Source organism: Dermacentor albipictus, chromosome 2 (assembly GCF_038994185.2).
Source record: "Dermacentor albipictus isolate Rhodes 1998 colony chromosome 2, USDA_Dalb.pri_finalv2, whole genome shotgun sequence".
NCBI lineage: Eukaryota > Metazoa > Arthropoda > Arachnida > Ixodida > Ixodidae > Dermacentor > Dermacentor albipictus.
In genome coordinates this window covers 66,380,902-66,400,921 of record NC_091822.1, presented here as the reverse complement: position 1 = coordinate 66,400,921, position 20,020 = coordinate 66,380,902, and the positions used below count along the sequence as shown (strand labels likewise).

Sequence of the window (20,020 nt, the reverse complement as noted above, 5' to 3'; positions counted from 1 at the left end):
GGAACATTTGACACTTCTGAAATATTCTCGTGTGCGCATTTTCTAAGCCTTATGTGTATAACAATGCATCAAATTTTTAATTCTTTTTTTTGTTGCTTTTTTATCGTTGTTATTCATGAATAAACAGTACATATATGCCAACGCAAAATATTTTTTTCTCACATTACGGTCACCCTAGACAACCAGTAGAATTCTTCAGTCATTTGGTTGTGGTGTGATGAGCCACTCGGAACAGAGTTCTCTGGTCATCCAGGCTCGTTTGTTGGCATGGTACATGCAGTAAGCATGCAGTACATGTTTGTTGGCACGGACATGACGTTTTTCATGCAGTGAGGCTTTGCGCACTTGCCGATGACAAGCGGTTTAATTTTCTTCATGCCTGTTGCATTGCAGCAGACTGTCACACAAAGATGCGACTTCTTCCCTCCTTTGCACTGCTGCCCTTCAAAGTGCATCGTCAAGTCTGGCAGGAGCTGACAAAAGCATGTGGTCTCATCCGTGTTAAAAATATTGCTACACGCATGTGGTATTTGACTGTCTGAACAAAGCGCGCGGGCGCCATCACTTGAGAAAAGAGGAGCAAGAACGAACTGGGCTCGGCGCTGTGAATCTAACCGGTCAGCGCTGCAATCGCTGTTGTAAATATAACCTGTAAATAGTTGCTCATCTTACTGACTCATCCTTTGTGTAACATTGTGGTGGAAGTGGAACGTTCCCCGTCCTCGCCACGGAGCTCCGAAGTGGCTGCACTATCGTCTTCTCAGCCATGGGTTCCGATGGAACCACCCCGTTGCCACCTACACCTGCGGCGCCAACGCAACGTACGTTACGATCCCTAGTCTCCGTGATCCTGGGACATTCTCCGCCCATAATGACGTTGACGTCGACAACTGGCTGAGCATGTATAAGTGTGTTAGCCAAAGCCACTACTGGGACCTTACCATCATGCTTGCCAATTTGATTTTTTATCTGGACGGGACACCGCGTGTCTGGTTTCGCACCCATGAGATAGAGCTCTCCAGCTGGGACATCTTCAAAGAGCGGCTTCGCGGCCTATTTGGCAGCCCGTCCGGTTGCCAACAGGCCGCACGAAAAGAGCTTGCCACCCGTGTCCAGTCGTCGACAGAATCATATGTCTCCTATATATAGGAAGAGCTCGCGCTTTGCCGGAAAGTCGATGAGCACATGACCGAGGTTGACAAGGTGGGCCATATCCTAAAAGGCATTGCGGATGACGCCTTCAATTTGCTCGTCTATAACGACCTTTCTACCATCGACGCCATCGTCAAAGAATGCCGCCGCGTTGAGGCAGCCAAAAGCCGCTGCATCGTCCCACAGTTTTCCTGGCTCCCAAACACCCCTGCCACGTCTTCATGCTCCGCTCTTGCCACCACACGGCCATTTCAAGAGAATGTCACACGTATTGTTCGCCGTGAGATTGAAGCGGCGAGTCCGGCCCCCCTGCATCCACGACCCCCTGACAGTACCTTTGACCAAGCGGCCCCGCTATCTCTGTTATTCAAGCAGTTGGGCTGCAAAAAATTGCAAACCTTGGCATCCCTACCGCCTGCTCCATCTCCCGACCTGATTTGGCACCCATTCCCATGTCCACAACCTGTAATGACCAGTATTTCGCTCCCAGATCACGCAATCCTGCTGAATGGCGAACCCCAGACAACAAGCCAATCTGCTTCCGCTGCCACCGCATTGGTCATGTATCCCGCCACTGCCGCATCACCTGGATGCTGCCCTACTGGAGCTCATTCCCTGCTCCTCGCCCATACGCCGACGCTCACCGTTATTCACCTCGCCGTCTGTACCCTACTTCTGATGCCCCTGACAGCCACTCCTCCGTGCGATTGCCATCGCCTCAACGCCGTCGCTCCTCGTCACCCAAACCTCGCCGCTTTTCCTCACCAAACCGAAGGACACGGAAAACTAGGCCATGCAGCTCTTGGAGGTAGTGCTGCATCATGTTCGTCCTGTCCAAATCCTCCGTTGACGCTCCTCACCAACACGAACCTAATTGAAGTAGACGTAGATGGTGTTTCGTTGACGGAATTAATTGATACTGAAGCCCAATGAGCGCTAACCTATGTCGTCGCCTCAAAAAAGTTCTTACACCTGACATCACTCGAGCCGTATGCGTCGCCAATGGTGCCGCTGTTGCCATCAGGGGTATGTGCACTGCTCGCATAGGAATTGCTGGCCACCAAGTTCCAGTCCTGTTCACCGTGCTGACCAGTTGCCCTCATGACCTAATCTTCGGGCTCAACTTTCTGACGACGCATTCTGCCCTCATCGACTGTTACACCAGTACGCTGTGCCTCGAGCTTCCTCTTCTTTCAGACGTTCGCCCTGAATAACCAAACACCCTCTGCACTACAGCGTTTGTTCGCTTACCTCCAAAAGCCCTAACCTTCGTCGCATCAACCTCAACGGCAACCATGCCTGACGGCGACTATGTCGTCACACCTATTCGTGATGTCCACCTGGCGCGTGATATCTCAGTGCCACACTCTATCGTTACCCTTGCTGCTAATAGGATTTTTCTACCTGTTATCAATTTTGGCTTGACAAAGCAAGTGTTACCTGAAGGCATAGCGGTGGTCACGCTCCGGTCAGTGACGTCACTGCTTTTGCAACTGACGTGTCTCCAGATCCTCCTGATCACCCGCAGGACGCCTTGAACCTCGACGCCCTGTTACATCCCATAGTCGCTCCAGACCTCGCACTTGACCAAGCAGCTGCCCTACATAGCCTTTTGCTTTGCTACCACGACATATTTGACACTGACAATCGACCAGTTGGTCAGACGTCCCTTGTTAAGTATCGGATAAACACTGGGGATGCTGTTCCCATCCACCGCCAACCGTATCGCATGTCCATGGCAGTGCGGCAAGTTATTCAGCAGGAAGGAAACAAGATGCTTGCCAGAGGCATTGTTGAGCCTTCGTCGAGTCCTTGGGCGTCACCGGTCGTGCTCGTCAAACAGAAAGATGGCACGTGGCATTTCTGCGTTGATTACTGCCGCCTAAACCGAATTATTAAAAAGGACGTTTACCTAACACCACGAATCGACGATGCTCTTGATTGTCTTCACGGTGCCAAATACTTTTCATCCATCGACCTTCGATCTAGTTATTGACAGATTTCCGTCACAGACAGATGGCCTCTACCAATTCAAGGTTATGCCATTCGGTTTATGCAATGCCCCCACCACGTTCAAATGGATGATCGACTCTCTGCTTCAAGGTTTCAAATGGTGAACTTGCCTTTGTTACCTCGACGACGTCCTTGTGTTTTCTTCTACATTTGAGACGCACATTGAGCATGTCACTGCTATCCTTGACGTCTTCCGCAAGGCTGGGCTCCAATTAAACTCATCGAAGTACCACTTTGGGCACCGACAGATTACAGTGCTAGGCCATCTCGTCAATGCTTCCAGAGTACAACCCAACCTGGAGAAGGTTCAAGCAGTAACGGCTTTTCCTGTACCTCAGTCTGTCAAAGACGTTCGGAGTTTTGTGGGGCTCTGTTCTTATTTCTGACGGTTCGTGAAAGATTTCGCAGCAATCGCTAGACCACTCACTGAATTTCTGAAGAAAGACGTGCCTATTACATGGGGTTCCCCTGAGGCTGCCGCATTTTCACGCCTTATCACTATTCTCACCAATCCACCGATCTTGGCCAACTTTGACCCCTCCACACCTACAGAGGTCCGAACCAATGCCAGTGGTTATGGGATCGGCGGCGTCTTATCACAACGCCAACACGGACATGACCGCATTATAGCCTATGCTAGCCGGCTCCTGACAACTGCAGAGCGCAACTATTTGATTACCGAGCACGAATATCTTACTCTCGTCTGGACTGTTTCAAAGTTCCGCCCATATTTATATGGTAAGCCCTTCCCAGTATCATAGACCATTACGCGCTCTGTTGGCTTTCATCGCTCAAGGATCGGTCGTTGGGCCCTCCGACTACAAGAATATACCTACACAGTGACTTACAAGCTGGGACGCCAACACCGGGACGCAGATTGCCTCTCTCGTTACCCAGCTGAAGACGTGACATTTACGTCTGATACTGACACCGACGCCTGTGTTCTGTTTTTCCACTGCTCCATGTCGCCGACGAGCAGCGCCGTGACCCGTCCTTGCGTATCATAATTGACCACCTGGAATCATCACTTGCCAGCAGTTCCCTTTGCTTATTCACACTTCAAGATGGCTTACTCTACGGCCACAATGTTCACCTCGATGGCCCTGCATTACTCCTTGTGATTCCTAACACTTTTGCTCGGCTGTTCTCCACGAATTTCACGACATCCCCACTGCCGGTCACCTGGGTGTGTCACGTACCTACGACCGGATCCACCGACACTTCTTTTGGCCAGGGCTTGCTCACTCCGTTCGAGGATACATAGCTGCGTGTGAGAAATGCCAGCGACGCAAGACACCCTCAACGCTCCCTGCTGGGTACCTTCAAACACTCAACATTCCCCACGGAACCATTCTTTCGGGTTGGCCCTTTTCCTCTTTCTACCTCTGGGAACAGGTGGATCGCTGTAGCCATGGATTACGCCACGCACTACACCCTCAACCGAGCGCTGCCTACAAGCTGTGCCACAGATGTCGTTGATTTTCTTCTATGCGACGTGATTTTATCACATGGGGATCCGCGACAACTTATCACAGACCGTGGCCGGACATTCCTATCAAAAGTTATCGCGGACATCCTGCAGTCCTGTGCCACGAGGCACAAGCTATCCATGTCATACCATCCGTAAACAAATGGCCTCACGGAGCGTCTCAATCACACTCTCACAGACATGCTCGCGAAATATGTCTCTTCAGACCACACTGACTGGGACCTCTCGCTCTACCGTTAGTCACGTTTGCTTATAATTTCTTGCGCCATGACACAGCCGGTTATTCCCCATTTTTCCTTCTGTTCGGCCAAGAACCAGCACCGCCCTTCGACACAACCCTCCCTGTTCACGCGGCACCAACCAGTGAATATATACTTGGAACCATCGGCCGCTGTGCCCACGCAAGGGAAATTGCCTGTGACAGCCTTCTGAAATCCCAGGAGAGTCAAAGGTGTTTGTACAACCGGCGACACCGAGACGTGCACTTCCCGTCTGGTTCTTTGGTGCTTCTATGGTTTCCATCGCGTCAGGTTGGCCTGTCAGAAAAACTGCGGTGTCGTTACGCAGGCCCATACCAAGTGCTTCATGCCATGACTCCCGTCACCTACGAGATCGCCCCTGATGCCCCATCTGCTTCCCAGTCCAATGATACTGTGCACGTTACACGACTGAAGCAATATGACCCTCCCAGTGATGACATTTAGACACTCCAGGACATCCCTTCTGCTACCGGGGGATTATGCTACATGCGTGTGGTATTTGATTGTTTGAACGAGGCTCGTGGGCACCATCACTCGAGAAAAGAGGACGAAAAACAAACTGGGCTCGCGCTGTGAATCTAACCAGCCAGCACTGCAACCGCTGTTGTAAATATAACCTGTAAATAGCTGCTCGTCTTACTGACTCGTCCTTCGCATAACAATATTGTGTTCAGACTACGATTCAGCCACCTCTAGAAAACTATCATTGCGCCAGGAATCCGTGCCTTCTCTGTCAGCAGCCTTTTCTTCGCCTGAGACTACCTGCCAAGTTATTCTGTTCCTTTGGCGGAAACAAAAAAGCCAACCTGCAGTGGTGTTGAACCCAGTTATTTCAAGTGCATCAGCAAATTCGCGGGCTTTTTCTTGGAGCATTGGGCCAGGCACGTGAATGTTTTGCAGTCTGGCATCTTTCAACCACATGAGAACAGCTTGGTCCACATTTTGAAAGTCTCCCAGTCACAGCCATTTCCTCGTAGGAGCAAGTTGTGATTCCTGGTGAAGAATGACAATCTTGCCTTGGTCTTTCAAGATGGTCGCGACGGCTGATGGGGCAATGCCACGCTGTCTGCACATGTCGATTTGCTTTTTCCCTACATTGAGTTCCTGCAATACGTACAATTTGTCCTGCAGCGAAAACTGCTTTCGCTTTTTAAAAATTTTTGTGCGCAAACAGACAGGGACAAAGAAGAGGAGCACACAAGGACAAGCGCTTATGTTTGTCCCTATCTGTTTGCTCACAAAAAGTTTTTAAATAATGAATCTGTTCCAACTAGGGTGACTCGCAGTTATGCTTTCGCTTCTTCTTGGCGCCATCGCTAGCTGCATTCATCGTTGGATCTCACGCGAACATCACCAAACCTTTGTCATGAAGTTCTTGGCGAAGCAGTTGGCAATTGACATGTGATGATGATAGCTACAGCACTTGCGCTTTCTGTTTCATGCGAGAGTTCCGGCACTGTTACTTTTGGCCGAATTTGTTCCTTAGTTATAAAGGGGAAAATAAACTATGCGCATTATTCTGAAATAAGTGCTGTATTGAAATTCATAGCTCTGAAATATTTTTACATTGAAAATATAGGCACTCTGGCGGGGATCTTTAAAATATTCGTAAATTTGAGAAAATCTTTAATGTAGGATTCGTAGTAACGAGATTTCACTGTATAGTGTTCTCGATTGCACGCACCTCGCGCCTTTTCTTGTTCACATGAAATCTAGCGGGCAGAAAATTGATACGATCACAGTCTGCAGCAGGGAAAGGCCGCGCGTTTCGGTTACAGCCTGTTAAAAGTGTGCGCTATGCTTGGAATGGCACTTTGCGCTGTGGAACAGATAGGCCAAGATGCTTATCACAAGAGGATTGGCGATGACAGCTGTGAATGCTGTGTGCGAGGACCCCGGAGAAGATTTGCTGGTACCGGAGAAACTGTGTGCAGGCCAGTGTTCTCACGTGACACGGGCGGGCGAGTATTGCAGTGAAGCTGCCACAGCAGGCAGCTGTATACTGTTCTCGACCGCGCGTGCCTCATGCATGTATTTGTTTATATGGGATCTAGTGGCTGGAAAATGTATCATACAATCGCAGTTTGGCGACATACTGAACTTTGGTGCCGAAAAATTTTGTTTTCAGAGAACATGTGAACCGGTAAAACATGAGCGTAACTTTATTAGGTAATTTTTTGTGTTCTTGATTGCTAATGTTGGCGCCGGGAAAACGTACGTAACGGGAATGTATCAACAAGGTTCTGCAGCCGTACCCGACTATATCGAACCTGTTTACATCGAATTATTCTATATATCAAACAATTTCTGGACAAGGTATAGTTACAATGAGTATATATAGCAAACATTATGCCTACATCGAACAAAAATAGCAGCGAACAAAATAGCAGAAAAGTGACCCCAGAAGTTGGCTTTCCCTCGTGGTGGTGGGCAAACCCGGCGGCGCGGCTCCATCTAACCGCTCTCCCTACCGTGACCAAGCTGCATCGAGCGAGCCGTCGACAACCCCCCTGCAATAAATGATCCTGGCCCACCCGCAACACTTGCTCAGACAGCCAATCAGAGGCTCTTGTGCTTTCGTCGTGCAAGATGGTGAAAGTGCGAGTTGTCTCGCTGCTTTTCTGGTTCATTGTGTGTGTGCCTTGTGGGCCTTCTCCCGCAGTCACGGTGTACCCACAGTGTAGCTGTATTGGAGCGGCAGAATTCGCCTTTCATCATGAAGCTTGAAATCATAAATCGGGTCGAAATCAGTGAGAAGTCGGATGTCCCCACAGCGTGCAAGATTCCGAGGAGCATTGTCAGCACGATCTTGAAGAATAAGGGGGAGATTAGGGCTAAAGCGGCCAAACTCGCGACCCAGTGCCCGTGGTGCCCGACGAGTGCTCATGGCCGTGTACGAGTGGTTCATTCGAAATTGCTTCAGCCGTGCCGGTTTCCGCATGCTCGGTGATGACTGTAAATTCTGATGAATACGACAAAGCTGTTGCTGGTGTTGCCGAAGTTTGGAGCGAGCTGTCATAATTTCTGGAAGCTGTTGACGAATGAACAGTGGACGAGTTTGTGAGTTTGTGATGGTGTCTCGACTGTGGGAGAGCCCGAAAACAAAGACTACATTGCCGACATCATACCGAGCACAAGTGAAAGTGGGCACAATGAGGAAAGCAACGACGGTCCTTCGCCCACATCTTCCGAAGTGACTGGTGCGCTTGCACTAGTCCGGTGCTTCTGCACGAATGCAGAAGGTTGCGGCCTCAGTTGCTCCGACTCGTTAGACAATGCGGAGAAGCGCATGCGTTGGAGGCAGCGAAATTGCCCAAGCGGAAGTAAATGCAGGACTATTTCGTGCGAAACAAGCTACTTTCATCAATAAAGTGATCTTATAAATGGTATGTGTTTTCATGACACCCAATTATTTAGCAGGCTTATGTCGAATTATGCTCTTTATCGAACTGATAGGCGTTTTTTTGCGAGTTCAATATGGCCGGGTTCGACTTTACTGTATTTAACTTTTTGTAACTCCTAGTACATAGAAGACATTGCATTTAGATCTCCAATAGAACAAAGTGTACTTATATACAATATCAATATTATGAAATTTCATTGCCGCCACGAAAGAATACATCGACAATAAATGGAAACGACTGCGGACCCAGATGGTAAATTGGTTAAATTACAAGCGGCTGCTGGCAAACACACCTCTAAAGCGTGTTGCACGACCAGGAGCAACCATCAAAGTGGAGCGGTGTCACGTTTCATATTAAGTATGTGCGATAAGCTCCTATCGTGTCTCGTACGCTGTATGCTTTGGTGTGAGTGAAGGCTTGCGAGAGTGAGCCAAGAAGGATGGGGCCTTGATTTGCGCCTTGTTCCCGCGCGAGCAAGGGGGGAGGGGAGCAAGCTTGCAGCAACACACTCAAGTGTGCCTGAGGAGGGGGGGGACGGCAGCACACGCAGCCTGCGCACTGTGTTTTAAAGGTAAGTTGCCTCGTGTGCAAAGAGCAGGCAGGCCGAGATGGTGTGGTGTTTAGAACTGGAGGCGTAACCTCGGCCTTCAGAGACTCGCCGAAGCAAGCTTTTCACGATAGCGTTGTCCCACTGCAGGCAATGCTATCAGCTGCGAGGGTGAGTGGAAATGAAAGCATTGCTAGCTTTGCTTCGTGCCGTTGTTGTGAAGATATCATAGACACGGCATAAAACTGTCTTTTGTCGCAGACTCTCAAATTCAATGCTTCAACTTCATGCACTTTCCGGTGTCTTAATGACTACCTATTTGTGTATCTGTCTGTCTGTGTCTGTTTTCCTGCCAACTTGCGTCACTGGGTGATTCATAGTCTCATGGCCAGAGCATCATAGCTGATGTTCTGAGGAAACTAGGTTCAAAACCAACCATTAGACCAACTTGGGTCACTGGGTTCGTGCCACTCTTAAGTGACAAAATAGCCTCCTTCTAAAATTTCTCCACTGCTGGGAGGAATCGAACCCGCATCACGTAGTATATTCACATAATCTTGTCCAACTATATCGGGTGCGCGAGGCATTTGAGGACACCGCTTAGAATCGCCATAGGTATTGACACCCTCGTTCCATCTGCCTAAGCACTTAACATAGTCCATGCCAACCCCTCTGTAACCTGTTGAGCGAATTTAAGCCATGGTCACAGTCTGGTGCTGGAGACGAAGCTGTGCTTGGAGATCACTACCTTCTTGAATGTACAAAATGGTTTGTGTTCTGGCTGAGACAAGAGTTCGTGGGCAATTATCACCTGTGACAAAGTTACAATTGGGCACTGCCAGTGGTCAGATCTGATTCAGAAGGTTGAATTTCTCCAGAAAATGGAGGTCATGATAAGAGGACCCTGAAAAGCCCGATTATGGCCACTGACAATCAGCTTCAAGTGGCAAATTAACCTTTTAAACCCAGAATTATTTCCAGAAAAACATACCGAATTTCCCAAATTTTATTTATGCAGTCATATTTTTTTTTATGACATTCTGATCCTGAAGTTATATTACCTAAGTGGTTTCTTGTTAGAATTAAAAAAAATTTATAAGAACTGCTCGTAAAGGCAGTTTTCCGTCAATGTCGACTGTAACTTGTCTTTGGTGGAGGCAGCAGCACACTGGGCTGAGCTAATTTGACTCGTCATTGGTGATATTGGTACAAGTTCCCTTGAAGAGTACAGCTTGGAATTGAGGGTTAAAGGGTTAAAAAATCAAGCTTCCTGTGCATGATTTCGTTAGGCACCACTCCCAAGTTATAGATTAGCTTGCACCCACACCCGTGTCACCCAAGGATGTCTGGCTGCGAACTTCTGCAGTCACGTCACCCTCATTATGGCATCCTAGTTCCGAATATCTAAACCCGTGAGCCGCTATGTATGGCACGCGACACTGAGAGAAAGACTAACAAGCAGCCACACAATGACAAAAACTCTCTAAATCTTGTTATTTGGAAGCACTGCACAACATCAACACGCACTACCTAGCCCAAATATATAGACATTATTGAAGCCTTACTCAGTTAATAATTGAGGCTGTCATAATTTGAGGCTGGAGATGGTTTTATTTAACCGTCTTAAAGAAAAGCAGCAAAAGAAGCACTTTGGAACGAGTGTACCGAATCTTGTATGAAATGTCAATGCTATTCCTGAAGTGGTCATTATGGTAACAATAAAATTCGAACAGCGCTAGACGACAGGACCAAAAAGAGGAGACAAACACGTGTTTATCTCCTATTTCTGGTTCTGTCGTCTAGCGCTGTGTGAATTTTATTGTTACCATGGAACACCAACTCGCCCAATCCGCTGCCCTTCTGTGGTCATTATGTCCTCAAATACCTCGCATACCCGATACACCTGCACCCATGGTAAATGCAGGCTTCGCGGAAGCGTCACTAGATGGCGCAGCATGTCTAGAGCGAATAAAGCCCCTCAATTTTCCAAAAGTAGCACCATTCTTAGATCTTTCTGCCACCCCGCTCACCCTGGCGTTTCCTCCTCCACTCTCCTGTCGCCCCAGCCTCCTCCTCTCCCCAATTGGCCAATCTGTGTCACGTGAAAGCACACGTCACGCTTTTGTATATATTTTCTTTCCAGAGTGCTCCAACCACCATTGCTGCCCAGTACTACGAAAGTGCGCGCAGATCGATTGATCACGGGAGGTCGTGGGATCAAATCACGGCCGCGGTGGCCGCATTTTGATGGGGGCGATATGCAAAGACGCCAGTGTCCCGTCCATTTGGGGCGTGTTAAAAAACCCCAGCTGGCCAAAATTAATTTGGAGTCCCCCATTACGGCATGCCTATAATCATATCATGGTTCTGGCACATAAAAACCAAGAATCAATCTTTCTTCTCTGTCTCGTGTGCCTTGAGTGTTCCAGTTAAAGCAACACTGTTTCACTGCGAAAACTTACAATGCATAAGGATACAGACGCACGTATATACAGATATAAAATGAGCGCTTAAACAAAAGTGTTACTTGTGCTATTGAGAGGGAGGGGGATAATTATTTTCAGAACCTCTGTTCAGTTACGCCATCAAGTTCGTTCTTGCTATCAAATTCCAACCACTTGCACCGTAATAAATAAATAAAAAACAATTTCATGTGCTGGAACGTTGTTCAAATTATCAATACTGTTTACGTGTGAAAATGTTGCTCATGGCCGCCACAACCCGTGCGTGAGCTACACACATCTGTAAAAGTGTTTGAGCACACCGAGTGCATGCATCGTCTTTCAACAACACAAATTCTCAATGTGCGGGCGCTTTACTCCTTAAATAATGGTCCTTTTCTTTATTTTTTTGCGCAATTCCAATACGACATTATCAAGGCCCTTTACCGACTCACGAAGGAAAATGTTGCCTCAAAACACTGCTCCACAGGGCTCGAACTAACTTTTCCATGGATTTCCTCCGGTAGCGCGTTAGCCGTCGTCTGCTACGGCAGGGCCAGCATAGGCGTCAGCACTGTCGAGGCCACGCCGAGCGTGGGAATGGAGCGGAGGAGGAGGGCAGTGGTTGGCGCTACTTTTGGAGATAGAGGACCTTTCAAAGCGAAGCACGTAAGAAGAGCCCAGCTCCATACACGCCTTGTCCACGGCACGTTTTTGCGGTGCAAACGTGACATGTCGCTACATTGTTATAATGCTAACTGCATTAAAGGGGCCCTGAACCACTTTTTATCGAAGTGGAGAAAGACATGTGAAGTGAAGATAGGCTATTTCAGAACCACTTCGCTGCAAAAAGTACTTCAATGCATTCAGCAGAAGTGGAGTTATCAGCAATCAAACACGGCCTCAGCTGTGCTCCCCTTTTTCCTCCAATGCCTTGCACTACAAAGGCTACGGCGGATACGTCACCGTGGCGCGCAGTTAAAACTTCCGATTTGGTGCGCATGCCGCGCTAAACGTAAGCTAAATGCGGCTGTCCTCAGAAAGCCGCAGTGCGCTTAAGTCACTGGAATTGTCGCGGCACCTCGCGGCGGCCGCAGTGTAGCCGAGCGCAGCGACCAATAGCAGCCGTGTATTCGAGTGTGCTTTATGACGAAATAGAGCACACAGAAAAAAGCGAGGATCATGGGGTTTTTGAAACAAGAGCGTTTGAGCTCCATGGACCGCGTACGACAGCAGAACTTGGCCGAGATGTTCACAACAGTGTATGCTACCAGCGGACTATGTTATTTCACCAAGCCCGAGGGGTGGTTCAGGGCCCCTTTAACGTCAACATTTATTGTAAGACGGATTTTGACATAATTTGTTTTTCTCTTTAGTGTTTCTCTAAAAGCAAGATTACAGAGCACTACTAACGTCGACGAATGTTTTAAAGAACTGCTCTTTCATTTCCAACAGGTTTTTCTTGTATATTTCTTCTACTGACATCCAGTTCCGAAGCTCACCTGGCCATTGCGTGAGACAACCATGAGCCCGCAAGTGGGTGTGATCGAGGCAGTGAAAGTGATGTCGGGACACACGACGTGCAGACAGAGTGGCGTCACTGTCTCCAGGTCGCACAAGTGAACGACCCCGCACTTGGTCAGCACGTACACCAGGCCCTGGCTGCTGGACACCTGAACAGAAAGCCCACCATTGCCACATGATCACATGCCACATGCCGATGATTAGAGGGACACTAAAAGGAAACCCTAACTCAGTATAGAGACTAAAAAAGTACCATTTGAAAGCTATTTTCATTAATTTCACGGTAAGAGGTTGATTACTAGAATAGAAGATGATGGCCAAACTTCAGTTTCTTGAATTTTGCACTGAAACTTCATCAATGGCGCTCGAATGTGACGTCACAGATTTCAAGGTGTCTTCTCATATTTCGGCTCCCTTATGCAGTAAAAGTTTGCGAAACTTGCAGAGTTCTATCTTTTGCTCCTTTAGAATGCAATATATAGTCCATCTTATGTGATGAAAATCAACAAAGCCTGAGCACTCACCTTTCATTTTAGCAGTTTTCTAGCATTATAAAGATACCTTTCATGGCAAGAATGGGTCTTTTGGTATTTTTTGAAAGTCATTAACTGTTGCACTAAACTTAATTTCCTTTATAGTATCCATTTAGTTAGGTGTAGGGTTGTGCAAATACTAATTGAGACTGAATCTAATAAGAAACAAGAATAGTGCCGAAAGTGAACCAAATTGAATATCAAAATTTTTCTTATAGTGTATGAATAATTGACAGCCTTTTTAAGCGTTAATATAAATCAGTATTGACATCCGAGTATTTGCTACATTAGCAAGTTTCTGTCATTATAGTACTGCCCATCATGAAGAACGGTTTATAAAAAGCCTGAATGGAACGGTATAAACAGATAAGCAGAATTCTTCAGAGGATCCATGCTTTTCATGTAGCGGAATGAACGTTCGAAAAGCAATTTCAACAGCCCGTTAGCATCTGTGTATATCTTCGAGAATACAGTGAAAATTTGCGTTGACTGCAGCAATGGTAGAACAGAGAAAGCACTATTTCTCGATCACTGTAAATGGTGCCTGTGTGATATCAAAATGGTTACAATTGACCATATTCAGATTTAACCCTACGAGAACACAGTTCTGGCATTGATAAATAGCAACAAGCAATACCTATTGCCAAAGTCATGTCTGACTGAAGTTTGAGTATGAATGATTGTAATTTATCTGGAAAATCCTGGCCAGCTCAGCGAGACAATGGCTATTGTCTTGGAACTCATTTGCATTGCATGGCGAGTTCTATGCGGCTGTCCACGGACAAGGGGTAAACTCTTTTGTTACCACACCTATAGAAATCGAACAATTTGATCGAAAGTTTTTCTAGGCATTGTTGCTAGACATTTCCATTGCAATTCTTCTACCAACAATGACAAGTACTATCCGAAAAACTTCAACTGTTCATCCGATTTGACAATTTTACAATAAAACAACGCAACATTGATGCTTTGGTGGACTCAGCAACATAAATTGTAAACTTGTACGTATGGTAATGCAAGGCGACTTTTTATTCTTTACGAGATTTATTTTCATTCTCTTGATCAAGACAGGTTAATATTTATTGAAGAAAATTAAGGGCCAAATGTGCCTTGACTGAATCTTGTGACAAAACAACAGCTCAGTTACATCAGTGTAACATTGCGGATTTCAAAGCATTTTCTAGTATTTGAGTCGTTCTTGTGCACAGAAAGTCCTGGGAACTTGCTAGGTAGAGCCTTTGCTTCCTGTAGCATACAGTGCCATCCTTTTTCACAGACACACAATTAACTAAAGCCGAGTATAAGCTGTCAATATCTATGGCATCACAGTGGGCTGGTGCGGGAAATTCAGCGCTACCATTTTACAACCCACCCCTAGTTTCTTGCATCCTTCCTCGACCACAAAGCCTCCTCTCGTTACAAGAGAAACCTTCTTGCTATTGCAAAAGCGTAATTTACTTATTACAAGTTAGAGGACCCATTAACCCCCTTAAGCTGGAAAATCCTTTTTATTGCAGCAGCTGTGTACCATTCTATAATGAACGCAGAGCTGCAAAAATTTTTCAGAATAATGTAATAACGAGGTCGCAGGCATTCGATGGACGACTACGTGGCTGCCCAGTTTCTCGCTCTCTTCACAACCATCTCCGCAGGCACACCCTAATTCTTACTTAGTAGTTCCATGCAGTGCAGCGAAAGCTATGTGCAGCGTCGCAGAACCAGAAGGGCTCCTCTCATTGCCCTCTACACTACGCCACCTGAACAGTAGCTTCACAGAAGGATAAGTGGCACATAATGGGCGAGCCCCCCTTCTTTTCAGGACACATGGCCAGCTGTTGACAAATTTGGCAATTTTTTCTCTTGCCGATTGACCAATCGACACCTTTATTTACCCAGGCGACGTCACGCATATGACCTGGCTGGCATCACAAGGCACGAAGAAGATACCAGGAAAGCCCGGAGAGGAGTATGGCATTGTTGTTAATGGGGCCCTGAACTGCCCCTTGGGCTTGGTGAAAAAACACAGTCGGCAGATAGCATACACTGCTGTGAACATCTCGGACCAATTTTGTAGTCGGGCATGGCGCATGGAGCTCGCAAGTGGAGGAGTGAGTCACCTTTTTCTCCCATTCTATTTCCAACAGAAGGCTTCTCCTCATTTTTCTCTGGCTACTATGTTTCATCGTATAGCAGACTGCCATACACAGCTGCTATTTGTCAATAGCTGACATCAATCAAGGAGGGTGTCTGGATCACGCCGCTTTTTCCTATTGTTACTGTTGTTACTGTTTCCTACTGTTACTGTTACTTATTAAAAAAGTTTAATAAACAGGCTGCAGTAACCAAAAATCCGCTTTCGAATTTCGATAGCAATTACATACTTCTGGAAGAAGCCGACTATCATCTGCTCACACTCGGCTACAGCTGCCTGCATACAAATTAAACTTTGGCCACCCTGCTTATCAGTGTCGTCGCCATTGGGTCTAATTAATTTGTACCAGAAGAGTTGATTGTGGGGCTAGTTGGTTTTCTATAACTGAACAAGTAACTTAGCACAATAAACACCAGAGAACACAAGAGAGGTGGACAAAGAGAAGCATGCGCTTGTCCTTTGTCTACCTTTCTTGTGTTCTGTGATTTTTATTGCACTAAATTACTTGTTCAGTTAATTTTTAATAGTTTTAAACTTCCTCAAACCACGTAAAACTTAAAGTCAGACCACACATACACTTGCCAGCACATGCTCACTCCTAGTCACTCCTGGCTAGATGCCTTGGCAGACAGGGCTTCGTATTGAGCTATTGACAGCGCTTCAAAATGCGCTAGTTGGATATGGCTATTATCCGTCGGTCAAGCTGGTGCAGGACAAAGTCGGTCTGCATTAGGTAGCAGGGTCAGGCAGGAGCATATGAGCACAAGCTTTTACACCTGGAGCTTGACAGAAGGGAGGGGCCCAGGCAGAGACATAAGATGATTGACGAATGAGTAACAAAGCACTTTTAATAACGTCACTACGAAGCACTCAGCTCTACAAGGTGACTGCTTGAGCGACACGAACGTGTCACATAAAAGCTCTAGGTTGTGCTAAAGGCTGAAATCCATTGGCAAAGGCACCTTTTATAGCGTCTTCAGAGCGCCCTCACTCGGGAGAAGGAGAGAGCAAGCACTCTCCACACTTGCGGCCACTGCTCGGTACATGGCAGTCAGTGCAACGGTTTTCCAACAGTGGCGAGCCCACGCAGACATTAGGGCATCGTGCATGCTGTGGAGAAGGAGGCAACAATGCGCGCGCAAAGGCTAACATGTTTTCACTGTTGCAGCCTTCACGGCATCTTTCAAGGGTTGCGGGAAGCTCGGCATTTTTGAAACGTCCGGGCTTTCATTGTGGCTTTGGCGGCATCCCACAGGCCAGTCGTAACAGAGTGCGCACTTGGACCCTGTCGTGCACATACAAACACTGTGCACACACACTACAGTTCCATGTAGTAGCTGCAGTCTGCTAAGCAGCGTAGATAGCGTGGCTGCCACGGGGCACCAGGACGAGCCTGCTCGCTGAGCGCACTGAGGCTCGCTGAGGACAACCGCGTTTGGCGCGTCACAGGCACTGAACTGGAAATAGTGGAGCTCAATGTGAACATCCAAAATCAAATTTGAACAGCACATCATGCTGATGCTCAGTAGGCAATGCGTTGTGGGCACATCGCGCTCCGCCGTAGCCTTTGAGTGCAAGGCATTGTAAGAAGGAGCGGAAGCACCACGAAGGGGATCATAGGCGACCTTTCACAACCGATAACTTTGATTCTGCAGAGCACACTGCAGTACTCATTGCAGCAAAGCATTTCTGCAGTAGTCTATTTTAACTTCAAATGCATTTCTCAACTTCAATCAATAAGAAGTGGCTCAGGGCCCCTTTAATGTGATTAGCATCATTAGGGTACTTCAGACACTTTCCAGGGGCTGCCTGCCTGGCTGGCTGGCAGTCTGTTGGCGTCTCTAACCGTTTTCCCAACTTGCGTCACAGGGTAGTCTATGGTCTAGTGGTTAGAGCATCATGTTGCTGTAATGAGGGAACCAAATTCAAAACCAATCGTGTGGCCAATTTGGGTCACTCAGTATGTGACATTGGTTATGTGCCAGTCATCAGTTAATCCATTTTGCCAACTTGTGCTATTGGGTAACGTGCCATTTTTCAGTGAACCTCGTTCACCCCAACTTGGATAACTAGGTATGTGAAGCTAGGTATCTGTCACAGTTCAATGAACCTCTTTGCTGCGAACTTGTGTAAGTGCCACTGCATATATGCTGCTCTTCAAGGACAAAAAGAAATCATTAGAATTTCTATGGGGGTGGCTGGAGTCGGAATGGCATCATCAGTATTCGTACAATTTTGTCCGAGTATATATTCACACACACACACCCCATGTGGGCAATATGCTGCGACAGTGCCGGATGGTGCAGTACGAGAGAGCACACCGGTTGCGCACACGCCTTATAGATGGCATATTTCAGCGCTTGCAATACGGTGTGTCGGTGCATTTCTTCAATGATAATTGCAGCGACATCAGCTTTCATTGCGAGATTTTTTTAAAATTTGAGGCTTTTTCTGTTTGCCATATTTGCCAAAGATAATCATTACAGTACTCTGCACATGGTGCATGAATTTAATTTAAAATGGGTAAAATGCAAGAGGTAGTTTAGGGACCCTTTAAATTATTACCCCTATGTGGCATCTCTCTAAAGAAAGCTCATTCAAATGAGCCAAACAAAAACCCCAGCTGACCTGCAGACACACAGGGAAGTCGAACTTGTCGAGGGGGTCGAAGAACTCCAGCGTCTCGGCGATGGGCCCACGTAGGGCGCCACCCGTGCTGGCAGGCGGGCCCAGCTCGGACAGGTGGAGCCGGCCCTCGGGCCGCTGCCCCGCGGGTCCCCTGTCCGCCAGCAGAAGCAGCTGCGAAGCATGTGCCTGGCCTTGGAACTGGTGCCTGCACAGCTGCGCACACTGGCCGGGCAGCAGCTGGCTCACTCGCCGGTCCACGCTGTACAGCTGGACCAGGCCAGAGACCACCTGCTCCTGCACGGCCCAGGGAAGGAGCCAGGACAGAAAGGTTACACTCTCACTAGCTTTTCCTTGGAGATAACAAATCATTGGATGTGAAGAACTTTGCCCTGAGGTGTGGCTTCATGGCTGCACTGCCGTGAAGTAACACTTCAAGGTGAAATTTGCACAGAACCTGCACCTCGACTTCACTGCTAAATTTTAAAAATGTAAGCTTTATGCGAGTTATGCCTGAAAACACAAACAAGAAAGAAAAAGACAGCATGTGTTTTGGACCAACCTCTTGAAAGAGTCCAGTGACTGCCAGCCACTTGAGGCCTGGGTCTGTGATGTAGCCTACGAGTTCCGTGTTGCGTATGCGCTCATGAAGTGAAAACATGAACGCCGGCTCTGTTGGGGCTGGAATCAACAAAAGGAAAAGATAGTGTTATACTCTACAACACTCTGGCGAGTTGTGCCACAGACATGAAGGGCTGCTAAACAACTGAGCCCTCATCCTTGCTACTTTTCCAGTGTACTTATCTAAGAAGCATGGGGACACCACGTCAATGCCGATAGTCCCGTTGGTGTTCCTTCCATGTTTGAAAACGCCATCAGCTTTTGTTTACCAGAACTCCACGCTTCTTGCTTACACACAATTTCTGCTGTACACAACACACTACACGACGTGAAAGTAGTTGACTGCGCATGAGAAGCAAGCAACACGACAAGGAAGAGCGGGAGTGCAAATTCATCGCAGATGCATGCCGGCAGATAGATCAGAACTGACATTCCTCACAGCTGTACCAATCGACAGCTATTACCCTGGTGATGTCCCATGCATGACCCTGCTGGTGTCACAATGCCTGAAGAATGGACCAGAAAAGCCCAGAGGGGGAGAACACAATTGTTTTTTGGATTTGCAGCTTCCCTGCAGCACGCAGTGTTGCCATGTTTGTGATGTACACGATTCTATACACAATGTGCATGGTTATTTGAAATGAGTTAAAACATCTCAAAGGTGGTTTCAGGGCCCTTTAATGCACCAGCTTCCCTTACATGAGCCTTGTGTACTACATATTTTACAAGACCCTTCCAGTGTTGTTGGTGGTAGGGATGCTATTCTTGATTATCACCTTCGCATGCACTAGCCACTCTTATTTCGCTTGGTAACTGTTTCTCTCATTCATCATAATTATCAGCCTATTTTTATGTCCACTGCAGGGCGAAGGCCCTTCTCAGCGATCTCCAATTACACCTGTCTTGTGCTAGCCGATTCAAAGCTATGCCTGCAAATTTCCGTACTTCATCACACTACCTAATTTATCGAATGCACTTCCCTTCTCTTGGTATCCATTCTGTAACTCTATTATAGCACTGGTTATCTGTCCTATCCAGTCCTATCTGTCCTATTACGACCTGTCCAGCTCCATATTAAAGCAACACTTTCTTTGCCTCTTCCAACGACTTTCCTGCTGCTGCTTCTGCTGGTGAAGGCTGTCTCGCCAAATGCATGCGTCATACTAAATGTAATGTCATCGTCATTGTACCATTGCAGTCCTTGCTAGCTGCTGGCTAGTCTTGCACAATTGGTCGGTGCTGGACACAGTGAAAATAAA

General features: G+C 47.3%; 1 protein-coding gene across 4 annotated transcripts in view; it reads right to left on the bottom strand.

Moving 5' to 3' along the window:
* Positions 1 to 20,020, bottom strand: part of LOC135903212 (clathrin heavy chain 1-like) — a 51,468-nt gene that overhangs the window by 15,954 nt on the left and 15,494 nt on the right. For all 4 annotated transcript variants that reach the window (XR_010564753.2, XM_065433621.2, XM_065433620.2 and 1 more), the window contains 3 exons: positions 18,703 to 18,821; positions 18,144 to 18,437; positions 12,809 to 12,979 (listed from right to left, as the gene is read on the bottom strand). Coding sequence is in view for 3 of the 4 variants with exons in the window: in XM_065433621.2 (XP_065289693.1) it covers positions 12,809 to 12,979; positions 18,144 to 18,437; positions 18,703 to 18,821 (584 nt within the window). In the remaining variant the exon portion in view is untranslated. The remainder of the gene's footprint in view (positions 1 to 12,808; positions 12,980 to 18,143; positions 18,438 to 18,702; positions 18,822 to 20,020) is intronic.